This window comes from Rhamphochromis longiceps, linkage group LG7 (assembly GCF_057381845.1).
Source record: "Rhamphochromis longiceps isolate RC_006_pf linkage group LG7, R_longiceps_female_GT1.1, whole genome shotgun sequence".
Taxonomy (NCBI): Eukaryota; Metazoa; Chordata; class Actinopteri; order Cichliformes; family Cichlidae; genus Rhamphochromis; species Rhamphochromis longiceps.
Genome location: NC_140563.1, coordinates 65,789,764 through 65,808,876, shown reverse-complemented (window position 1 = coordinate 65,808,876; position 19,113 = coordinate 65,789,764). Strand labels below are relative to the sequence as shown.

At 40.0% G+C, this 19,113-nt stretch overlaps 2 protein-coding genes across 2 annotated transcripts; one reads left to right on the top strand and one right to left on the bottom strand.

The window, feature by feature from the left end:
* Positions 1–4,420: 4,420 nt before the first annotated feature.
* On the bottom strand, positions 4,421–8,893 carry LOC146666720 (charged multivesicular body protein 4b-like). Its single transcript, XM_085411406.1, has 8 exons — positions 8,831–8,893; positions 8,545–8,698; positions 7,526–7,622; positions 7,276–7,393; positions 7,037–7,163; positions 5,424–5,551; positions 5,066–5,192; positions 4,421–4,954 (listed from the first exon to the last, which is right to left on the bottom strand). The coding sequence occupies exons 1-8, from the start codon at positions 8,891–8,893 to the stop codon at positions 4,860–4,862; spliced, it is 909 nt and encodes a 302-aa protein (XP_085267532.1). The 3' UTR covers positions 4,421–4,859.
* Positions 8,894–9,640: 747 nt separating this feature from the next.
* On the top strand, positions 9,641–18,287 carry chmp1a (charged multivesicular body protein 1A). The gene is made up of 7 exons (XM_085414852.1): positions 9,641–9,773; positions 11,113–11,132; positions 11,232–11,309; positions 13,896–14,042; positions 14,189–14,317; positions 14,472–14,665; positions 16,804–18,287. The coding sequence occupies exons 1-7, from the start codon at positions 9,767–9,769 to the stop codon at positions 16,823–16,825; spliced, it is 597 nt and encodes a 198-aa protein (XP_085270978.1). The 5' UTR covers positions 9,641–9,766; the 3' UTR covers positions 16,826–18,287.
* Positions 18,288–19,113: the final 826 nt, after the last annotated feature.

Sequence of the window (19,113 nt, the reverse complement as noted above, 5' to 3'; positions counted from 1 at the left end):
CAATAAGGAGCTCATAAGATCAGTTCCCTTTTGAGTCCAGTCTGTTGTAGACTGATAATAATAATAGTAATAGAACACTGTAAAACTCGCACAAAGGACAGTGGACTAAAGTCACCCTCTTTTGTCATTAACCTAATTACTGGATATGTTCACCTGACTGAATGTGACCACTACAATCAACCAGAGAATAAGCTGCAAACACACAAAATGCCCATAAAATCAGAGTGCAACAAAGGAGCTGCAAAGAGTCTCAAAACGACTGTGAAGCATCAAAAATAACCAAAGACCTACAAAATTGCTGCAATGGGAGGATAAAAATGACTTCTTGTACAAAAAGATACAAAATGGCTCAACATAGGTCAAACATGCACTAAACCATCTCTTGCCCTCACAATTCTTCAAATAAGCACATCATTTAAGAAGTAAAAGTAAGTTGGGCTAGTGTAAAAGATTTGCAGGTAAAAATGATAAGCTCAATACTGTTCAGCACTTCATAGCTGCTCTCACACGCACACCAGTGTCATGATTCAATTTCGGGGTGATTCTTCATCACGCTCAGCAAATAATCAGTCATCTCTCCTTCCAGTTTACCTCTTGTGATAGACATTTGGAGTTACTGTCTGGTTGGTAGTTTCTTCCCCACTACGAAGGGTGCAGACCCAGGCCGCTGCTCTTTTATGGCATCGGCTATCGTGATTTTGGATGGCGTGGCGTAGATGTCGTCCCGTGATGGAGCTGTGATGAGTATGATGGGCGTTCGCTGTGAGGAGTCAGGCGATTCTGTCTCAGTGTTTGGTTTTAAACTGGGGGGGCTCTCTGAAACTGGTAGGTAGAAAACCATTAACTTAGCCTCCTACCCTCATAAATGCTCAAGTGAAGTGAGAGAATATTACTATAAAGCCTGGTAAACAGTCACTAACAGTTTACATTTAAGTTATGCAATGTCTCCAAAGAGGCCCATTTAAGTCATATTTTCAGTCCTTGTCTTTGGATTTAAAGATGTCCAGATATTTCCAGGAGCTTCAGGAGTAGCTGATTTAGGTCTGTTTTCTTTGAAATGACAATTGCAGTAATTACACTTTGGTTATACAGTTGAGTTTTGTTTTTATTGGACATCCAAGTGAAACCTTTAAAGATAAAACATCATTATTGGCTGTCATTGGCCTACTACCAGTCAGACCTGGTAATGACCTGTTCAGGTGACGTATGCCCGCTGCCTAGAAGATATCCAGTGCGTTTGTTTGTATATATATGTCACACAGTGGAAATTTGTATTTGTCTTGTATATTGTTTTTATTCTGATTTTTAGTGTTTATTTATGAGTGTCGTTTTATTTGCATGGTTTTATTCTGTTTCTATTGCATGGTTTTTATCCACTGTGGACTGGCTGCACATGGGACAAATTAGCTGATAGGGACCACCTGCTGAGGCAGGGTGTGTCCAGAGGTGGCCTATCAGCTGTGTAAAGACCTTTTAAAAGCAGGCTAGCTGAGCACTGAAGGAGAGAGGCCCCAGACTGGAAGGTTAATGCTAGATGGCCAGCGTGACACGGCGACCCAGTCCTGACCTCATGGAACGGCAACAGTAGGAGACAACGCGTGTGATTGGCAGCAGGGCAGAGGTTTAAGCTGGGCTGGGATGTGATGGGCCAGTGGAAGGACAAGAAGATGGGAGGCTCTTCCTTGGCTGCCGAAGACGAGGCTGGCCTGGACTCTGCTCTAAAGAAGGAATTCCTGGCCCGCTGATGGACCCATAATGAACATGTGGCATAATTATAGCAGGGGGGGTTAGTGAATGTAGAAAATGGTAGTTTTACGGGTTTTAGAATTGTTTTATTTAGTTTTAGTGGATTGACAAACATTTTATTACATACATTTTAAGGGTGTTTTTATTTGTGCTCCCTGGCCTAGTAATAAACTGTTTCTGATCAGACCTGCTTCCTCTCTGTGCCTGTGGTATCTGACTCGCTTGCTCCCCCTTGTATTTTAAAGAGTCTTTCTTTTTAGCATGACATTCTGGCGCGACTGCTTTAATGTTGTCAGTTTGTTACATTATATAAACTTACGCTAATAGCACCTTTTAAATTGGATTGTAAATATGGTACTTAGAGTTGGGTCTATGCCAGAAATTCAATTCAGTTGTATTAATATCGCTCCAAATCAAAACAATAGTCACCTCAAGGTGCTAAAGATCATACAAATATAACACACAAGAACCACAATTAAAACTACTGATGATCATCAACAAATATGTGGTACAAAACACCTTTGTCTCAACTCTTCTTTAACAATCTGTACATACACAGTCTTGTTAGATTAATCTAAGTACAAATACTTGAGCCACCTGCCGCTGTTTGTGTTTATTTGAAGAGTTTTTTTAACTGGATGTTTTTTAACACCACAGATTAGATCAAAGCGGAAGTATTATAACTGTTTCTTTCAGTCAACCTGTCATAACTAAACTGTTATCACAGCTATCATAGACTTCTGACCACTGCACACAAAGACAGGTGATTTCACATTAAATACTACTGTCTACACATTCATCATACATTTGGAGAACATGGCTCCATAAATTTATCAGTCCTAACGCTGATGAGATGATCATGTCCCTTACCTGAATCTTGCCTCTGACTTGCTCCAGACCCCATCAGTCTTCAGTCAGCTGAGGCACTGTTCGTCTACATCCACTGACATGACGCTTACAATTTAGTGAGTCCACACAAAAGCACATAAAGCACCAAAGCGCATTTACGTAGAGTCTACACCCGCGTGGCTTGGCTAATCAGCTTCTTTTCTTCTCCGTCATTCCCTCTGTCTGGTTGAGTGACACTAATCCTGTGCACCAGCTCAGAGCAGCAGTAAGGAGGGCTGGATTTAAAGGGAGCACAGGATTAAGGCTTTATAAACTCTTATTTAATTATAATAAACAATGACAAAATTGTGCATTTAATTTAGGCTGTTATGAACAAGCCAGTACTAGCACTTTGATAAAAAAAATACTCAACAAGAAAATGGAAGAAGCCGCTTTGATCCATTTTTTTCCAGCTTTGCATGACCTTTTATCTTGGAATTCTTTATTATTATTATTATTATTTATATATGTTTAACTATAGTGCTGCTATACTACTTTTGATCAAGGTCTATTGCGCACTATCATGGCTCTATTATCTTTATTTATTTATAGTATACAGTAGAGTACACAAGAAGGAGAGCAGGTGGGAAATGGGCTCTTCCAAGGACAGACTCAAACCCAGACCTTTGCTGTGGCCTTTGGATAAATGGGTCGCCTTCTTTTTTTTTTTGGTGTGTGTAGTTTCTTGCACACCTTTTCTGTTATGTATCTTTTTTTTTTTAATGGGTTGCCTTCTTAACCCAGCACCCCACTTTCCCTTTCTGAACCAAACAGGAAAATAATGTGGACATCGACATTGGTTGTGTTGTGCTAGAATCTACTGTATTAAATATTACTGTGAAGCCGCTAATGGACCAGGAGAAGACAGCCCAATTATGCTATTAGCGTAGACCGTATGATAGATGGACATGATTGGTTTCTAAAGCCCTTTTTTTAAAGCCTCAAGTTGGGCATTTCTGCTGTTGCCATGTTTGTTACAAAAAACCCACATGAAACGAAGAAGGGTGAGTCTGACAGGCAACTTATTAACCAATCACTGTGTTTTCAAACCACAGATAAGCCTATATTTGGAAACATGGTAAGACCAAGACTAACAAAGCGGTCGTAAGTTTTTATCCACAACAGCCAAAATGACTGTATGACATCATAAATTCAGCAGAGGTCAAGACTGAAACCTGTTTTTTCGTAGATTTCTATATACTGGGAAGACTTTTTGCAGACTGCAACTATCGCCATCTGGTGGCCTGCAGATAGAGGTTTTTAGGCATTTCTGTATTGGCTTAATTTTGTCCTGGAGGCTACCTCCATGTTTTGAGTGAATCTTCCGATCAATACTTTGATGCGATAAAAGGATATAAACAAATCAAGGCAGTAAGATTTTGAAAATACTGGCAGCCATCCTCGTAGATACACCAATGGTATCGATTCCAAAATCCAACTTTGCCTTGTTCTCGATTTATCGCATTCAGAAAGCTTGACCTCTGACCTTGAGGTCAAGGTCGCCGGGATTCGACCTCGTCCAAGGTTTTTAGTAGATGACTTTGAAACTCCTACATCGTTTTGTTCTTGAGTTATTGCATTCGCAAACTTGGGTGATGACAATACACCATCAGCCTATTATGCCTGAGGGGTAAAAATTAATGCTATTGGCTATAATGTTTTTAAGTCTTAAACCATAGGCAAATTTAATTTGGACTGTTAGCCTCCTTGAGCTTAATTTTCCATTGTCTTAAGATCTTTTTAAGGGCCTGTGGAAAAAAAGCCCCTCCCCATTAGTGAAGTGTTTTATTTTTGAAACAGTCTTCGAAGAAGAGAACACAACAGGTAACAGAGGTAACAGGGTGAGACTCAAAGACAGCAAACACATGCAACACTTATGTGCTGGGAGTCATTGGTGAGTTTTGTTTTGTGTTTAAAGAAAGCAAAAGTAGCTTAGTTTCAGTGAGTTCAGATAACATCAAAGTCATAACATCAATTAGTTATCAAGCCAGTAGTGTTGTACTAATGATGGTACTATAAGGATGTGTTCATAATACTTAATTTTACAATTTGAATTCTGAAGTCTCTGTAGTGTCCTGTGTATAAACATCAACATGTTCACTGGCATCTCTGGAGTAGGTAGAAAGTCAAATGTCCATGAAAATTAAATTAAAAAAACAAACACTCATGAACAAATACAATAAACTGCTGCCCATTTATTCCTTTCTGTGCTTCCCTCGCCTCTTCTAAATGTTGTAACTGATGGTGCGTTCACGAGGTGCAGTCGCCCAACGTCGAAGATACTCTAAATCATCTTCAATGTTTTCTTCGTCCGTGTTGACTTTGAGGAAGAAAAAACAAAACAAAACAAAACCCTGAGCAACCTGCGTGAATTTGTAGACACCACAGCAAACCGCAGGAATCATGAAAAAGCTCTCCTGGGAATTCTTACCGGGATGGGAATGTGATCCAGTGGTCAACACTTTGGGACAAAGGACCCCAGCTTCTTCTCCATCCGAATCATTGAAGCTTTCATCCAGATTCTTTTGGAGCTTCTCCAGCTCTTCCATCAGCTCATCCTGAGACAGACAGAGAGAGAGAGAGAGACAGCAATAGGCACACAGCAGCTCAGCAAGTGTCAAGAAGTGTCACAGAAGCGGAAAACCTGACTTAAAAATAATAATGATTCAGCAAATCACACTGAGCCACATCAGGCAAATGCCAATAATGTAAGCAGACTCTAGATATCAGACAAACCAAGAATCACTGCAAAAACAAAAGCTCCAAAAAAACATTAAAATCATCCTTACCTCATTAAATTCCACTTCAAATCTCACAGCTGTGTAGAGGCTGTCTAGCAAGTCTTCGGTCACGTCTTGTTCCTCAATAATGTCCTTGATCGGGTCATTGACCTTGGTGATGATTTCTCTGCAAAACCCTGAAGACAGTAGTGGTCAACACATTCATCTATTCGCCTGAAACATCCACAGTTTGACAAAGGAGCTTGCAAAGAAAAGCGTCTGGACTTCTTTAAGTTACTTGAAGACGTTTCACCTCTCATCTGAGAAGCTTCTTCAGTTCTAAGGTCAAATGGTGGAGAGTCCCAGATATAAACCTAGTGGGAGTGACCCCCCACAGAGGGACAAAAGGACCCCCTGATGATCCTCTAATCCCCTGAGCCAAGGTGTGAAACTGGGCGTGGGTCCCAATCAGCCAGAGTTTCGGGTGAGCTCATTGTGAAACCTGGCCCCACCTTCTCATGCGAATTCCTGAGGTCAGATGGCCCAGGATGTGAGTGGGCGTTAAGGCGTCTGGGAAGGGATCTCAAAACTGGATTATAGATGGCAGAGAGTTGGTGTCATAAACCACCGCCTCTGTTCAAAGATGGTCGCTCACAGTGGACATAGATGCTTCTTTCACTCCTCTTTCAAACCATCTGTCCTCTCTGTCCAAAATGTGAACATTGGCATCCTCGAAAGAGTGTCCTTTATCCTTAAGATGCAGATGGACTGCTGAGTCTTGTCCTGTGGAGGTGGCTCTTCTGTGTTGTGCCATGCGCTTGTGAAGTGGCTGTTTGGTCTCTCCGATGTAGAGCTCTGGGCATTCCTCGCTGCACTGTACAGCATACACCACATTGTTAAGTCTGTATTTTGGCGTTTTGTCTTTCGGGTGAACCAGTTTTTGTCTGGGGACAAGACTCAGCAGTCCATCTGCATCTTAAGGATAAAGGACACTCTTTCGAGGATGCCAATGTTCACATTTTGGACAGAGAGGACAGATGGTTTGAAAGAGGAGTGAAAGAAGCCATCTATGTCCACTGTGAGCGACCATCTTTGAACAGAGGCGGTGGTTTACAACACCAACTCTCTGCCATCTATAATCCAGTTTTGAGATCCCTCCCCAGACGCCTTAACGCCCACTCACATCCTGGGCCATCTGATCTCAGGAATTCGCATGAGAAGGTGGGGCCAGGTTTCACAATGATCTCACCCGAAACTCTGGCTGATTGGGACCCACACCCAGTTTCACACCTTGGCTCAGGGGATTAGAGGATCATCAGGGGGTCCTTTTGTCCCTCTGTGGAGGGATACTCCCACTAGGTTTATATCTGGGACTCTCCACCATTTGACCTTAGAACTGAAGAAGCTTCTCGGATGAGAGGTGAAACGTCTTCAAGTAACTTAAAGAAGTCCAGACGCTTTTCTTTGCAAGCTCCTTTGACTACGATGACCTGGATGACTGAGAACATTCACAGACATCCACAGTTTGAGTTTGAGGTAAAACACCTTTCCTGACAGGTTTGTGTTATTTTTGTTCATCTTGGCTTTGGGGAAGAAAATAAATCCCTGCACAACCTCCATGAATTCACAGACACCACAGCCAACTGCAAGAATAAAGTCGAAGCTCTCCCAACAAGTCTTACCACGATGGGAAGGCAAAGTAGTGGTCAGCACTTTGGGACAAGGGTTCCCGTCCTCTGCTTCATCCGCCTCAAAGAGGTTTTCGTTCACATTCTTTTCCAGTTTCTCCAGCTCTGCCAGCAGCTCACCCTGAGAAAAAAAACATACAGAGACACAGCAACAGGCACACAACAAGTGACAACTCTGGTACACAGAATCAGTGCAATCGCAGAAGTCTTCAAAAAATTAAGATCATTCTTACCTCATTAAATTCCCCTTCAAAGCCCACAGGTGTGCAGAGGCTCTCTAGCATGCCTCCAGTCTCATCCTCCTCCTCTGCAATATCCTTCATCAGGTCACTCACCTTGTTAATGATTTCTCTGCAACAGCCAGCAGACAGTTTCTTTGTTTTTTTAAATTATCTTAGTACTCAGCATTCAAAGGCCATGACAGACTTCTTTCTCATTCATACATAGCTTTATTTCACACATTCCTGTAGTGTTTCTCCTCACATGTGTTCGTAAATGGCTCTCATGGCTTTTAAAGCGCAGTTAATGTAATTGATGTGTTTCTCGTAGAACTTCTTTCTTCTTAGCGCCTGCAGAGCCGCTGGTAGGAGAGCACGGTGAAACAAAAACAGCACATGAGCAGGAATAGATTTAACTTTGCTTTTTCAGTATTTTTTTAAACAGAAAACCCCCAAAATAGAGACTGTAAAACTGTGAGGTTTAGTTAATAGATGGATCTATGGTTCATAAACATTTTGCTCAAAGAAGTCCTACCATTAATTAATGCTTCAATCTTAAATATGATGAACCTAGCTCTAATAATCAGCTATGTACTACAGACCTTCAAGCTGGCAGTAGTTAAACCATTACTTTAAAAGCCAAACCCAGCAGTCTTAACTAATTATAGGCCAATAGCACAGACACTAACTCTGGATGGCATTACCTTGGCCTCCACTAACACTTTGAGTAATCTTGGAGTCATTTCTGACCAGGATATGTCTTTCAATGCAACACATATGTAGGACTGCTTTCTAACATTTGCACAATATCTCTAACATCCTGCATCCTGATGATGAAAAACTAGTTCATGCATTTATTAATTCTAGGCTGGACTACTGTAATTCAGGATGTTCTAAAAACTCCATGAAAAGCCTTCAGTTGAGCCAAAATGTTGCAGCAAGACAGCAATAGTTCTGACAGGGACTAGAAAGAGTAGAAAGAGTAGAAAGAGTAGAGTATGACTCAAGTATATGTGTTGAGGTATCTGCACAAACATATAATTCATTTGAACCTTTCCAGTACTTTTTTTACTACGTTCATCTTCTTTTACATTACTTTTAACAAGTCAAAATAAATGTATAACCAGTTTTAGTTCTTGTTTCATAGTTGTGTGGCTAACGATAGTTAGTTTAATACCTAGCTAATTAGCTTTTAGCTAGCTAAGACTGATGTTTTATTGCTTGCCTACCCGTTTCTTTTCTTTCTTTATTTAAAGAAATATATTTTTCTGTAAAATAGCTCACCTCTTCTGTTTATTGTGCTGTTTTTCTTGGCAAAAAACTCTAGGTGGTCAATTTTCTTCTTCATAAATTCTTTCTTCTTCACCAGCAGCTCTCCTCTGGCTGGAAGCTTCTCCATCCACTCATTAACACAGGGCTCCTTCTCCACCTTTTCCCGCTATTGAAATCAAACAGAGATGTGCCTGTGAGCTTGACAGACGTGCAAAACAGCTTCAGGCTTTGACTCTGCAGTTCTTCGTGTCTTGATTATCTGCAATTTGAAACTGTAGTCAACTGAGTCCTTATGTACCAAGTTGGAGACCTCTTTCAAAAGAAAACACATCCCTGTGCTGCAGAAACAGGTGATCACCATTGAATATCACTGTAGAAAAATATAAAGAAAATTAGGGGTGATACAATACATAATTATCATTAGTTTTCTCAGTTATTTTTATCTTTTAATTTCAAATGTTCATCTTTGACTTTGAGTTTAGCCACCATTTGTCTGCTATTTATTTATTAATTTTTTATTTATCGACTTCTAGATAGCTATTTCACCTATCCATAACTTGTTAGGAAAACTGATTTCCAGTGTAGATCACCTATTTACCTATTTCAACTGTATTTTAAATTTCTTTTAGCTTTGTATCCACTACCTTAAACTATTTGTTTTGTTGTTGTTTATTGGAGAGAATACATTTGATAAAACATATAACCATATACTTTTGAAATATGCAGATAGACAGATAGATTGTAGATAGATTTTGTTCTTTGAAATTGGTTCTTTGCTAAGTTATCTGATATGTGACAACAATGATTCATCTCTTGAGTCAGGTGCATTTTTATGACTGAATGACTCACAGGTCAGTGTTAATATATTTTTATGTATATTATATAAAAATATATAAAATATATAATATGAAGATCTTCAGGTACAAGAACTGAAGTGAAAATGAGTGAAAAAGCAGAAAAGAAATGTAGAGAAACGAAGTGTGGCTAAAAACCTTTGCTCTATGCTATGCAGTTTGCTGTATCTAGTTATGATAATAGGTGGCAGCATTTCACTTGAGGCAAGATGCCACCTTCGAAGAATGGGCGAGGAAGGAGAAGAAGAAGAAGAATTCGAATCACGTGACTACTGTTGAACCAGGAAGATCCACGGTGTTACCAAAACAACTCAGGACTACCTTGTAGAGGCGCTACAAATAACTTCTTAGTCGTCTCCTGGTATCATCTTCACTTGGACATGGATGGTATGTCGTGTGTTAACTTCTGAATTGTCTGTCTGAGTAGCCTTTGGTTCTTTATTTTAGCCAAAGCGACAGACTACGTTAGATAGCTAAAATTAGCGCTTTAGCTTGGGTGTGTGGTTAGCCGGGTTAGCTGTCTGACCTGTTTTTTGTGTTGGGGTTTTTTCCGTTTATCACATTTGACGTCCACTGAGTTTACGGACTCATTATTAAATGGGTTTTATTGGGCTGTGCCAGAGTCTTTTCTTAGCAGTGACTTCTACAGTAGGAATGTGATACAGCAGCCAGAATTTGATTGGAACAACTTTGACAGACGGAGACACATTTCATCGTTCTCCCCCGGTCCTGTTAGATACAAGTCATCGCTATAAAAGTTTAAAAAAACAAAAACAAAAGAGCTTCCTCTTGCCTGCTTAAACGCTCAAGATGTGTCTCTTTAACTTATATTTATGCATGTACCTGTTCTTACAGATATAAATATAACTCAGACATTTGGTTCAGTTGGCTTGATTTGGGAAAAAATGAACTTAAAATAAATATATAAATGTATTTCCGGTATCTACAACCGTCCGCTGTTTTCTACATTATCATTGTTGTTAAAGTAGACTTGTTATACTTGATACTTACTATACTTACTATGATTTATTATGTGACATCGGTTAAATAAAACTGCAGGCTGTTCTCGATGACATCATACAGATCCAAAGGTCGGGAAAAAAAAACCTGCCTGAATTTGAGTGTTTAATTAAAGCAATATGAAGCCTGAGCTTTTGGTTCATAGTGTGTAGCTGGACATATACTTACACTTATTTAAAACTTTGATCTTGTTTAATGTGAACTTTTGATAATTTATATAATATATGATAAGCACAATACCTATTGTGGTGCTAAGCCAGAGACAGAAACTGCCCAACGTGATCGTTCTAAATAGCTCACTGAATTCGAGTGCGTACTTTAACACAATGCCAGTTTGTGAAATTTCTTCTCTCTTAGATATTCCACGATCTGCTTGAAGTGGTATTTTTGTAAAATTGGAGTTTAGGAATCACAACCACTCAGTGGCAGACCACATAAATAATGGGTTTGCAGAGGGCTGTGGCCCATTGATGTAAAAGTCGTCAACGCTCTGCTAACTAAATAACTATCTCCAGTGTCCCTCTGGCATTAACATTAGCACATAAACTGTTTTGGGAACTGCATGGTATGGGGTTCAATGGCAAGCAGCTCCTGTAGATGTAATGTGTAGTAAGGTGCCCAGCACGTTTGTCCATATAGTCTATGTGACAGTTTATGTTATATACACTCCAAATGTCTGACTCTGTCTCTCACCATCTCTTCACAGAAACACTCTTTCAGTTAAAGGTATGTTCCAGTGAAAATCTTAAACCTATATCAGACAACAGATAACTTAAAGTGGGATATTTATTAATGTATTCACATTTTTTTCTCTGTGGATCACAGTTCACTTCCAAGCAGCTGGAGAGGCTGGCCAAGAAGGCAGAGAAGGATTCTGAAAAAGAGCAGGCAAAGGTCAAGAAGGTAAGCAGGCCAATTAGCTGGGGTGACGTAAGGGCCAAACGGTCCCACAGTACACTGTATACATCTTTCTTGCTCCACACATGTCATCATTCTAATACAGACAAAATGAAATGTCTGTATGTCTGCTCTTTACTTTTATTGGCATCCGTTTACTAGTTCTAAGTCATCATAAGGTGCTTTATTGTATTGTAAAGTAAACCCTGTACAGTATTAGAGGGAGAACCCCAGCAGTCAGATTATTGCCTGTGAGCACCACTTGGTAAGGGTGGTGATGAAGAACTCCCTTTCAATAGCAAGTGACTTCCAGCAGACAACAATGTCAGTGTAAGTGGAAATTTGGATAGCACAGACAAAACAAACAGGAGCCTGTTTTAATGTTAGATTTGAAGTACAATAATCGGAAACACCATCTCTTCGTCATCAGCTCTAAGTTTAGCAGATGTGAGCAATGTAAAACATCCAGTCTGTTATCATCAACATTAAGGGAGCCTATCTGCATTTTTCTGCTTTCTTTTTTTGACATGATATGAGGTAATGCTTGTGACGTAATGCTTTGTGCTTTGTGATCTGTGCAGTTGTGCAGTAGCGTCTGCTAATAAGCTTTAGGTGTGGCTGTGTGTTGTAGTAAATGGAAGATGATGAGTCAGTGAGTAGAAAGACTACTCCATGGAGGAGATTTTTTTTTTAAATTTATTTTAACTGGACATCATTAGCACTTAACAAAAATGCAAATGATCCAGAAAATACTCACCAAGCTCTTTTTAGCAACCTGTGTACAGCGGCCTATTCATGCAGCAAATATCCAGCGACTTTTCATGCAATAAATAAAAATCTTCTGGTAAAGAATCAGCGCTTTAGTTAGTGTTTGCATCAAATGTGTGAGTTAAGAACTATGTGATCACTCACTTTTAGTGTCAGATGAACTGATTTGTGTGTTTCTAAACTCGTTACTCTCCTAGATTTTTACCACAATGTTTGTGAGAACTTACTCAAAATCAATGAATTTAATATCAATTTCTGCACAAGTGAAATCCTCACTAATTACTGAAGACAGAGACCAAGTTATTTGCTGCCATTTCCAGTGGTTCAATTTAAGTGAAACTGCTTTGATTGATGGGTGACCCAGCAAAAGGAACTGTAGTTCGTAGCCTTTTGCTCAGGTGGTAAAACAGCTGGCAGACAGTGATGACAGGGTCCAATAAAAAGTATGAAAGTATAAAAAGCTTTTTTGAAATATTTATTAGTAATTTTATTTTGTGACTCAGTATTGAGGCCATTATTATTAAAGCAATAACTGAAAATGTGAAGTGAGTTTAACTATAGACCTAAAGACAAGACTCAAGGGAAAAAAATAAAAAGTAAACATATTGTAGGTTCTTCTGATTATTAGTCAATGTAAATACATGCAGTTAATAAATATAAATACAAATGATATTGAACTGAATAAAATAACATTCAACACTTACTAACCACTACTAACTACCTGACCTAATGAGTACTTTTTACTCCCTAACAACACCCCTAATCTAATAACAATCCAACAAAAAGAAACCTCCGACTCAGTCAAGAAAACTCAGTGAAATTAAACTGAAACTGGAAAAAACAGAAACACAATCTTACAATTCAGTGATCGTGGTGTAGTTATGCTGATCATTTTACCAGTCTGCTGACACGTGGAGTGGCACACATGAACCAGCAGGTGGCAGTACAACACTAGCTCAGCTAGTTTTAGGTATTGGGCAGGTCTGTCCCAATTAGAATGTATGTTTGCCGTAGAGAATACAGAAGTGCTATTCAAACGCATTCTCGAGCAACGGGGTTCTGACATGACAAAGCTTTTATTATCTGAAACGTCAGAAATATTTCACTGTTCAGTCATGACAGGTTTCCCTCCTGCTTTGCTTTGTTGAAAAGCTGACATGCATTTGAAATGAGGAAAGATGGAAGTTTGCTCTTTGATGCTGCTGCTGTTTCCTGTTACCACTGCTGAAAGAAATATGATTATTGCCAACTTCATGCAATCTGTTCTGCTGTAAATTATTTGTGTTTTAAATGAGGTGGATCACGTGTAAGGTTGGGTCACTCTAATCACAACAGAGATGGTTGCTGTTTATTATACATTTCATAATTATACAACCAGGATCACAGTAACATCATAAACATTTGGACTTTTAACAGACATTGGTGTGAATTGAGCACATTCCAAAGAAAAACAAATGCTAATTTATTGAGTTGTTAGTTATGGTGTATGAGGAAGAACACAGGAATACACAGTAAAGATGCAAGGTTATTGCTGATTATGTCTTTGATATTATTGAACCTGCAGCGTCTATGCTGTGCTAACACTGAGCCAAACTTGCAAAGCTAAGTATATTTTTAGTAAACAATTGTTTAGTTACATTTATGGCTGTAATTCCTGTAATTGTTCTAGTTCATTTGTCGCTTGTATGTGGAGTGTCTACAGTAAAATTTACCTAGTGATGTTCTGTGTATCAGTCCTAGGATGTATCCACCCTGTCTGTGCACATAAACAAAGGATTATTCTGAAGCTGAAAAGTGTTAACAGCATCTTTGTCTCATCAACAGGCTTTGCAACAGAAAAATGTGGAATGTGCCAGAGTTTACGCGGAGAATGCCATCAGGAAAAAGAACGAAGGCCTTAACTGGCTGCGCATGGCGTCTCGAGTCGATGCCGTGGCCTCTAAAGTCCAGACCGCTGTTACCATGAAAGGCGTAAGTTAGTGTTCAGTCAGCTCAACAGTTTGAATCAAAGACATATTTTTCTATGTTGAAATGAAAGATTCTAAATCAACTATTTTCATATCACAAAGTGTGTATGAGACGTATGTTACAAATGCCTTTTCTTTACTTTCCAACAGGTGACCAAAAGCATGGGTCAGGTCACCAAGGCGCTGGACAAAGCTCTGAACTCCATGGATCTCCAGAAGGTCTCTGCAGTCATGGATAAGTTTGAAAGCCAAGTCCAGAACCTCGATGTCCACACCTCAGTGAGTGCCTTCACTCTTTGTTTGTAGAGCACTTTTTCATGCTTTTTAAAATTCCACAGTAGCGCTAGAGGATGTAATAAGTCAAACCCAGCTTTGCACTCTCTGACTTCACATTCCCTTTGTTCTCTCCTCACCTCTTTTTTTTGTGCACCAGGTCATGGAGGATTCCATGAGCTCAGCAATGACGCTGACCACGCCTCAGGAGCAGGTGGATGACCTGATCCACCAAATAGCAGAACAGAACGGCCTGGAGGTGATGGACCAGCTCAACCAGCTGCCTGCCGGGGCTACCTCAGTGGGCGCAGAGAGCTCACGGAGCCAGGATAAGGAGGACCAGCTGTCTCGACGGTAGGAACCAGATTCTATAAGTTAAACATGTCCCCAGTAGCTATGGCTCTATGTACAAACCTCAAACAATTATCTGTTTAAATGCCAAAAAACACCACAGCAATGACTGCTTATTAAATGTAAACAACACACACGGTGCAAATATCTTTTTGCAGTATTTCCTCTGCACTGTGATAGCACCATTTTAGCTCTTTTTATATTCTGTGACAAAATGGTGTCAGTCATCTGCAGACAGGTAGCTGGCCTGCCAGTTTCTCCTAACCCATGCATCCTCCCATTAACCCACACACCTGATGCGTCTGGAACAAATCGTAGCATTATACAACAAATTAGAACCATATTTGTGCAGGAGCTGGGTATGGAGCTGTGCAACACCTGTTTGAGTCTGGCGTAAATTAAAAAAAGACATTACATGTGTCTTATTTCAGCTCCTGCAGCTGTGTTATAACTTCTGATAAGAAGAAACTTCAAAGTGTCCTCCGCGTTTCCCTTACTCACTGAATCCTCCCCCTCCTCACCTGGTTTTCATACTCTGGCAAAAACTTAATAAGTTACACACAATCCCGCGCTTCTGTGTTTACAACAGAGCACGAGATCAGGAAATCAGATTACTCCACAAGTCCCTGCCCCCACACTGAACACTGCTGTTGCGGTTGCAAAGTCATGAGGGAACAAGAAAGGCACAGTATGTTCAGTTCAGATATGACTCATCAGAATAATCAAATCAGCTTTTGAAAGAAAATGGAATTCTGCTTTAAAGCTTCCAAGTGTAGAAAATTGTTGTCTCCTTGTTTTTAGTACTAGTTAGTTACTTAGTCATTACTGTAGGTCTGCAGATGGGCGATAATGTGGGCTGAAAAGTAAAAAAACAAGCAGATTTTTCTATTAAATGAACCAAAAGTGACCAGTAGTTGAACAGAGCAAGCAATTCAACATCGCTTCAACCTTTTAGATTGCATCTTTTTCTTTTTGTATAGGAGTTAACTGTATCTCCCAGCCCAGTAAACGCTGCATAAAATAATTTGTTGACTTGAGTTTAAATGATTTCTCTGCGTGCTGTTGTGGCAGTCCTTGTATCTGACATCAAGTTATTCCGAGACAGCATGATTAGGACACAACAGGAATAGTTTCACACACCAGCCAGGCATAGGTGTTATAAACATATAAAGGTGTTGCTGTCGTCCTGTGAGCGACAGGTTTCTGGCAGGAAAACGTGCAGCCAGGATGAAACACTGTTTGTGCATCTTGTTAGTGAGAGTTGATTTAATGTTTGATTGTGGTATCATCCAAGTAATTGTTTCTGGAAAAAAAATTAAGTCTTTTACAAGTGCTAACGCTCATTTTATCAGCTTTAACACAACGTTAGGTTTGATTTTCTAAGAAAAAATCATAAATTTCCAGAATTTAAGGTCAATTTTAAAGAAAATGTTTTCTGATGTTAGAAAACTTTGTCACACCACTTCATAAACAAGGAACCGCACACGAACATAACAATGAGAAGATGAAACTGTAATAATAAAAACACAATCTTTATCATTTCTTTACAAGTGTGTAACTTCTCATGTTTTATTCCTGGTCAATATTTATTTTGTATGCAACCATTATTTTAACCACTTATCCAGTTCTGCATTGCCCACCAGCCCATCACATTGCACGCACAGCCATTCACTTTAATATTCAGGATCCTGTGACCTGAACATCATCATCTCCACACAGAGAGGCCTCAACTGACGGGTCAATTCACACCCAGAACCTTCCTCCATGCTGTACTGTGCAAATCATAAAAGCACACCTGGCGGTGGTTACACGAGTTACTGCAGGCACCTGTTGGACGCAGCTAATTGTTTCACTCTCTGTTTGTTCACAGCAGAAGTCTCAGAACTTTCTGACTGGATATGATAAAAAGTATGCTGGGAAACGTTTGCCAAGCAGAAATGATATTTAAAGGTGTTACGGTGAAATAATGAGTGACCTGCAATGCACAATGAAAATAATTGTGCATTCCAGCATTACTTATAGTATATCTGTAGGTTTTTCCCTGTCAATGGTGCGAGCGCTGAAACACTGACAGGGAAACATGTTTTTAAGGCTTCTATATGTTACAAAGACCTTTAACTTTCCTCATATTTTTCTTCCAGGTTGGCGGCTCTACGGAACTAAAAGCTGCTGCAGGAGAGGCGACGGGGCTGCGTGGAAACAGACAACTTCAAAGATGGCGGCAACGAGAGCTGTGTGTGTTTCTATTGAACTGTTCCTACTGGGAGGACTTAATGAGCCTATTGATTTACCAACCTTCCCCCGTCTGCTCTATAAATAAGTACACACAAACACACAGCAGAAGAAGCAGCACCTGAGAAGGCACGGGCGTCTCTCTCTGGCTCACCTTCCCTTTTCGATCCATCTTCCTCTGTTATTCCCCGCTGGAATCTCATTTTACCTTCACCCTTCTTCCTTCCCCTTTTCATCCCCTTTGTCGAATCACGGGCTTTCAGGTTGAAGATTTATAAAAAAACCAAAAACACCTTTTACAAAATGATGAGTTTTAAAGAGTAGTTGTATTGATTATATGGGGGTTGGGTGGGGGTCAGAAAGGGTTTAAATTCTTTGGAAGTGATAGGAAAGGAAATATCAGTTGACAATAGACTTTGGAAACACTACCCCACTGAACTCCTTCCTTTGTCAGATTTTCCAATCTTCATTTGTGTAACACTGCAAACAACAAAGGACAATCTTTGTTTCAGGGTGATATTTTCCTATTTTATTTTTATTCAGGATTTATTTTGGATTGTTTCTCATGCCTGTATTCAGACTTTTTTTGCTTTGAACGCCTTATTTGGAATGCAGATGCTTGCATAGGTGCTTCTCCGCCAGTGCCTGATGGACAGTCTGTTGTTTAGAAGGCGAGAGAGGAATTTTCCGTTGCTCTTCCTGCCAGCAGAGCCTGAGATTCTTTTGTCCTGTTCCAGCCAACTTCTACGCTGTCTGTGAACAGCAGGGCCTCAGGTTTACATTTATTATCTGCGTCTCTGTAGCCAGATCTCTTTTGTGGTTTTTAAGGCTGAGCTTTTGATTTTTAGTGGCATTGAGATATTTTCGTACGCTTCTGTATTTCAAAATAACACGATCGTCCCCCATCTGTCTCCGTTCCACCCTGAATGGTTTCAGGAGAGTAGTCACATCAGATGTGCAGGCATGTGATGAACTCCTAATTTGCCTTGCAAACCACACATTTGCTTTTTGGTTACGCAGGAAATGAACTGGAGGAGGGTTTAGATTAGGAGCCGTTTTAAAATAAAATGTACAACAGCGTCAGAATGTGTTAACAAGATATCAGGAGACTGCTTCCCATTTTTTGTTTTGAACGCTCGTAGCTCAGCGTTGACTTGTTGAGGGCTTTGGCTTGTTTTGGTGTTTCCTTCTTTGAGTGTAGACATCACGCGGGCGAACTGGAAGAAGCAAGACCTCCACCTATAACAGAGAAGCTTCACCCTCGGTATAATGTTTTCAGTTTCTTCTCCATTTTAACAGGAGGGTTTATTTATACTCTGGTTCCTCATACTCTGCAGCACTTTTGTTTTGTATATTTATCTTGTGAAAATAAAGTCATACCCTATTACGCCGACCCATGCTTGTTGTTTGTGGTTTGTGGTGATGCGTTAGCATGAAGGTCAGAGGTTTCTTTCCACTGCACAAACTTTACTCATCTGCCTGCTTATCGAGGGACATACTTTGAACCTCAAAGTTGATTGTGAAAATGTTTATCATTCTGTGTCAGCGCACCAAACTGCAAAATTGGGAACTGTAGTGATGAGGGCATGACGTCAGCATTACTCAAGTCTTCTCTTCCAAACGCAGCCACTGATAAAGGTTTGCTGCGTGCCGACGTGTAAAAACCAACAGTGAAACGGCAGCTATGTCCCTCTTTTATGTGGTGTCTGCGGTTTAAAAAAATAAAGAAGATATGTTTTCATATATTTATTTTTAACTTAAAGAAAATTATTCCAAAATCATGAGCATGCCTAGTCTGTAATGAAGCAAAAATACTGAATTTCTAGTGAGATGTGTGAAAACCTTTTCACAAGGCACTGAGGATTTAAGGAGCTTGGAAAGAAAAGCGACTGGACTTGTTTAAGTTTCTGGAGGACGTTTCACCTGTCATCTGAGAAGCTTTTTAAGTTCTAGGATCAAATTGATCAAATACAATCCTAGGTATTTAAACACAAGTGGGAGTTGTCCCGTTTGAGGGTTGTTGACCTATTATTGATCGTGAGCCAAGGTGTGAAAAGGGGTGTTGGTCATTAGCAGCAGAGGTTTCGTGTGAAACCATTGTGAGATTTTGCCTCACCCTGTGACCTATAAAGCTCAACTGAGGCAAGTTGTGAGTGGGCGTTAAGGCCTCTGGGAAGGGATCTTAAAACGGGATTATAGATGGCAGACCGTTTATGTTG